Source organism: Octopus bimaculoides, chromosome 2, assembly GCF_001194135.2.
Source record: "Octopus bimaculoides isolate UCB-OBI-ISO-001 chromosome 2, ASM119413v2, whole genome shotgun sequence".
Classification (NCBI taxonomy): Eukaryota; Metazoa; Mollusca; class Cephalopoda; order Octopoda; family Octopodidae; genus Octopus; species Octopus bimaculoides.
The window spans coordinates 155,738,116-155,744,047 of record NC_068982.1 but is presented as its reverse complement, the minus strand read 5'-3'; the positions used below and the strand labels follow the sequence as shown (position 1 = coordinate 155,744,047).

The 5,932-nt window shown below is 37.5% G+C and overlaps 1 protein-coding gene across 1 annotated transcript in view; it reads left to right on the top strand.

Annotated features, from left to right (window-relative positions):
• Positions 1 to 4,256, top strand: part of LOC106877044 (chitin deacetylase 8) — a 16,563-nt gene extending 12,307 nt beyond the window's left edge. The window contains exons 2-3 of the mRNA XM_052965899.1: positions 184 to 234; positions 3,135 to 4,256. Of these exons, the coding sequence (XP_052821859.1) occupies positions 184 to 234; positions 3,135 to 4,100 (1,017 nt within the window). The 3' untranslated portion in view covers positions 4,101 to 4,256. The remainder of the gene's footprint in view (positions 1 to 183; positions 235 to 3,134) is intronic.
• The last annotated feature ends 1,676 nt before the right edge of the window (positions 4,257 to 5,932 follow it).

Sequence of the window (5,932 nt, the reverse complement as noted above, 5' to 3'; positions counted from 1 at the left end):
GTTGTTGTTGTTGCTGTTGTGTGTGTTTTTGTGTGTGTCTGTGTATATATATATATATATACAAACATGCATACACACATGGTGGTTGTCTACTCCTTAAACAGAGTTTAACCACCTCCTGCACCTACACCTTAGCCCTTTCATGGCGTCTGATGTGGCTTTTTAAACCAGACTGTGTTTTGAAATAACACCCACACAGATTGCACCTCTGATTTGCACTACCAATACCTGCAAGTAAGTTCTGCTCATTGTGGATCCTAACATGTCTTTGCATACACACATACATACATACATACATACATACATACATACAAGTGTGTGTGTGTGTGTGTGTGTGTGTGTGTATTTACATTTGTATGTAAATGTATGTGGGAGGAGGGCAGTCTTACAATGTTTATCTCTGCACATCTTGCATGCTATTAATTGTTGCCAGTTTAAAGGCTTCAAATTTGAGTGGTACTCGTGTCGCACAAGCGTTTGTCAATATAAAATTTGATATGCAGCTATTTTTGCGCGGTTCGCACGCATGCACGCGCGCGCGCACACACACACACACACACACACACACATCTCAAGTACGAGTCAACATTGGCTTCTTGAAAACAAAAACAGACGGTGGGCCTCCTGAGTCTGCTATAATGAAATATCTGTATTTTCTTTTTCTATTGTCTCTTCGTCCGTGGAGACACTTTAAGTGTAGTATAGGTGGAAACAATTGCGACTCTCTAGCCTTCCACATAGCTGTGTCCTTCGATGTCTAGAGTGTGGAATCTTGACCCTGTCGGTATCACATATGCCTTTGTCAACATTGGATCCTATGAAAGTACGGCACTTCTATGATTTAAGCGCATAGCGGAGTCTAACTCGATGATGAGAGTGGATAGCCCAACTTACTCGACCTTGGGAGCGGCTGAAATCCTCTTTTAATCCACCAGACATAGATTATCCCATTTTGAGGGGGAGAGGAGGTGGATTCGATCTCCAATACTTGATTGGTACTTTATTTTATCGACACCGAAAGGATGAAAGGTAAAGTTGATCTCGGCTGAATTTGAACATAAAACGCAAAGGACAAAATACACCAGGGCTTTTGTCTGGCACTCTAGTGATTCTGCCAATCGTCTCCCTTAACCAAAGCAATTAGCAGTAATCATACTCATTCCTGACTTTGAAACAAGCCTACCAATTTCAGGGAAGAGGTGCAAGCAATTGAATCAACCCTAGTAGGTATAGTTTTTCACAAGACTTCAGAGGTACGCAGAACAATGTCTGCTTCTGTGGGACATGAACTCGGAAAGAATATTACAGACCACTAAATGTGGCAAGTCCAGCACTCAACTCTTTCCTAAACTCTGCCTCTCACTGTCAATTAGTGGATGCAATCACGGTTGTTTAGTTAAGTTTGCTTCGCAGCTATGCGATTTCACGTGGTTTCGGGTTCGATTCCACTGTGCAGCATCTTACATGTAAATCTGTCTTCAACCAAAGCCTTATAAGTGAAAATTGGTGGATGGAAACAGAGTGGTAACCTGTCGGGAGAACTGTTTTTATTTTTATAAAATACACTTAAAACATCGCCCGGTTTTACGCCACCACTTTGCTTGTGTTCCTTGAGCAGAACCCAGTCTGTTGTAAGCATTAGAACGGGTGTCTGGTTAGAGGATTTCAAAATCTTCTTCACATAAGCGCTAAAGCCGGTTAAATAGATCTGTTCATCTACTGTAGATCAGCCCTGCTTATACAAGGGGCGAAAGCCTGATCTAGTGGATGAACAGATCTCTATAGGTAGCCTCTGTCCCTCTGTGATTCTGAGTTGAGACTCAGGTAATGAAAGGAACCCAGATGGCTGTGTTTCACTGAGAATGTATGGCTTTTCAGACTTAGGCAAGTCTTCATCTAAGCCTATGGCTTTAAATTACTTGAAAGTTCCGCAACTGATGACTTAGCTCCAAGCTTTCTATTTTATTTCGTTTCCACAGTCTTTGGACTAGCACAAGTAATTCGTTTCATTGTACTATTTTGAGAACAATTGATATTTTCTCATCTTTTGAAGTTGATTCTGGCAGGATTGGCGCATTTAATGATTTTACCAAAACGCAAGTTTTTGTTTTTGTGTCGTCTTTTTCTCTCCTTTTTAGTGAGGGTATGATTTTGACTGGTTGTTGGTTTCCTTCTTTTCGTCATATTGGCAGGAAGAAGAATGAGATGTGGTGAGAGGCGTGGAAGAGAGTAGATAGGATAGAACACTAAATTGAGAAGATGGAAGATTGAGAGAGTAGGATGGAGAGAAAGAGAGAAAATTGTATATAAATATCGAGGTAAGCGGAGGAGACATAAGCGAGTAGAAGAGCTGGAGACAGAATGATATTGTAACAAAACAATGTGTGTGTGTGTGTGTGTGTGTGTGTGTGTGTGTGTGTTTAATAGTGCCAGGTTGCGTCTGCAACTGCCAGTCTGTGCAGTGGAAAAACGTGTATGTCATAGTAATATGTTGTATAAAATTGTAAAATAGAATATAAATTTTAAGGATGAACTAGTCTCCATACTGTATATAATTATTACTAATATGTACTCCAGACAATATTACCGTCCAGGGAAGCGAACATGGAATTACTCATCGGAAGAATTCACAGTGATTAACAACTAATAGTAGTTACAGACGTTAAATGCTGATCATATGGTTAACCGTAAACTGGAACTTAACTGAGTGTCATTATGATATCCGCCAGGATAATATATCCCTCCAAACTCACATATGTATGTATGTATGCATGTATGCATGTATATTTTATATATATGGTGGAAGAGAGGGGGTGGAGAGAGAGGGAGAGAGACAGACAGTGTCTAAAATGTGAACTAGTCAGAATAATAAAGCGGAGTCAATAATGGCAAAAAGAATAATAACTGAAACGAAACAAAATGAAAACTGAGCAAAGCTTGAAGCAAAAACATTAAAAATACTAAAAAGAAGCAAAACTAAATCCCGTCGTTTTTGACGTGTACTACACCAGTTATAATATGCTTTATTATAATACACATAGTATTTCAAATGTTTATAGCATTTCTTTTATATACATATAAAAGTTATTAAATAATTCATCACTGACTTCCTTTTCATTTTACTCTAATTACAGGTACCGCATGCATGGTGGAAAAATGCTAGCGAAGAAGAGTTAGCTAATGAAATATTAACTCAACGTCACAACCTTGCAAATCTTGCGGAAATTCCAATTGAACATATTCGAGGCTGGCGAAGTCCATTTCTGCAACCAACAGGTGATACGATGTTTACCATTCTTTGGAAGAATAATTTTACTTATGATGCCACCCTTACTCATCCTTTTCCCAGGAATGTTTATTCACCAGTAATTTGGCCGTTTACACTGGATTCTCCCCTTGCTATTGGTTGCAATATTAAACCGTGTCCACAAAAGTCTTACCCTGGCTTCTGGGAAGTTCCTGTAGTCACTTTAATGGACTACAGAGAGCATTTGCCTTGTGCCTATGTAGATTTCTGCCAAAACAAACCACGAAACAAAGATGAAGCGTTTCAAATATTGTGGAAGAATTTTCTGAGGAACTACCGGACCAACAGAGCTCCGTATTATTTAAATCTTCATTCTCCTTGGTTAGATAAGACTGACAATTTAGATGCAATGGACGAGTTTTTAAATCGTTTAGTAGCTATGGAAGATGTCTTTATCATCAACGTTCACCAAGCGCTTGAATGGATGCGTTCGCCTACATCAAATATGAATATTATGGACTTTTTGCCATGGCAATGTCCCTTTTTCAAACCGAATATTGAAGATGGTATTTACTGTGTAATGACTTACAAACCGCGTACTACTACCACTAAAGCAATGTATTCTAATAGACCGAATAAGAACAGCAATACTGACGTCAGAAAGACTAATCAAACAAAGGTGAACAGTAATATTAATAGAGCGTATCCACCTGGATTTTTTGAAGAAGAACAAATAACGAGACATACCACTAAACGCAGACCTTGGTTTCTGCGTAACTCCGCGGCAAGAAATAATTCGTTTAAATTTGTAATAGGTTGGGTTTCTTGGTTTTGGATACTATTCTCAAAATAAAACGTCTAAATCTAACAATCTCAAACAACCGAGATAATGTGAACCAGAAAGAACTATAACTAAAACGCTTGAAGGTTGTTAAATACAGAGATGCTTGTAATTTAAATCATATCGGTGATGTTATAAGTATATATTATATCGTTGTTTTAGGTCACGTCACACCAGTCATGAAAAATCAAAGACCATGAAACTATTTAGTTCATCTTATATGTCACAATATTATTAAAATATAAATTTATCATAAATGTTCAGTGAAAAAGTGTTGAAACTAAATTTTGAAAGTTATTATATAGAAAAACGTTGTTTTGCTGCAATGTTTCATGTCCATATTGTTTTATTGAGGTGTAGGGGAGGTAGTCAGGCATTAAATAGAATTAAGGGGAGAGAACTCTTCACAAAGCAACGAAATCTGTGCTGGCAGAAACGTTAGCACGCCAGGAGAAATGCTTAGCGGTATTTCATCTGTCTTTATGTTCTGAGTTCAAATTCCGCCGAGGTCGACTTTACCTTTCATTCTTTCACAGTTGATAAATTAAGTACCAGTTGCGTACTGGGGATCTATCTAATCGACTGCCCCCCCCTCCCCAAAAATTTCGGGTATGAAAGAGACAGAAACATAATTTTACCTTTTCAACTCTTTGCTGTTTGGTGGTGCTACTGTTCAACAGCCAAGGTTAAGCCTCATTAAACACGCCTATAAAACGTTCCAACCGAAACTATCTAATTTCCATAGGTATCTGGGACTATTATTACAGATGTTTTAGTTTACAAGTCAACTTTACACTGGGATTATGCTAATTTCTGTGTCCTAATTTTAATTTCCAAGCTATTTAGATTCATTATATATATATAGCTTAATCTGAGGTTGTAAATATACAAATGTGTGTGTGTGTGTGTGTGTGTGTGTGTGTGTGTGTGTGTGTCGGTGTGTATGTATTTACGAGCATGGCTGCATTGGAAGAAACCAGCTTCCCAACTACATGGTTTTGGGTTCGGTCCTACTGCATGGCACCTTGCATGTATGTATGTATGTATGTATGTATGTATGTATGTGTGTGTGTATGTATGTGTGTGCGTATGTATGTATGTATGTATGTATGTATATGTGGGTGTCTGTGTTTGTGTTTGTTCCCCACTACCTATTGGCAATCTGTATTGGTTTCTTTACAAGCCCATAACTTAGTGGTTCAACAAATAGCAATCAATAGAATAAGTACCAGTCTTTTTTAAAAAAATAAATAGCGGGGTTGATTTGTTCAACTAAACCCTTCTAAGCCAGTACTCCATCATGGCCACATTCAAATGAGTGAAGGTAGTAAAAAGACAGAAAAAAATAAAAGGTGCATGCGTGTGTGTGTGTGCGCGCGTGCATGTGTGTGTCTTTGTGTGTGTGTGTGTGTGTGTGTGTGTGTGTGTGTGTGTGTGTGTGTGAGTGTGTGTGTGTGCATGTCTTTGTGTGTGTGTGTTAAACAAAGTGAAACTTGCAGATTCAAAGAGAGTATATAAAATGTTTCACTATAAAATCATATACAGGGCGGACCAAAAGTAGATTTACAGTTATTCAACAATCTCTTTCGCATTCATATATTAACAGTTTAGATCTTAATTATAAAAAGAAATATGAAATCATTATTCTATGCTAATTTAGTTAATTTTGTCAAGCTCCCTTTTCAGTTTGTAAGATAGAAATTTAAATATAATAAAATATTTTAAAAGAAATTTAAAGTGTGTATGTTATAACTTTAAACCTACTTTTGGGTCACTCTGTATGTTTTTTAAATGAAACAAAAAGAAGTCAATATTAGTTCTGACTCAAAAAGTAATTTATCTAA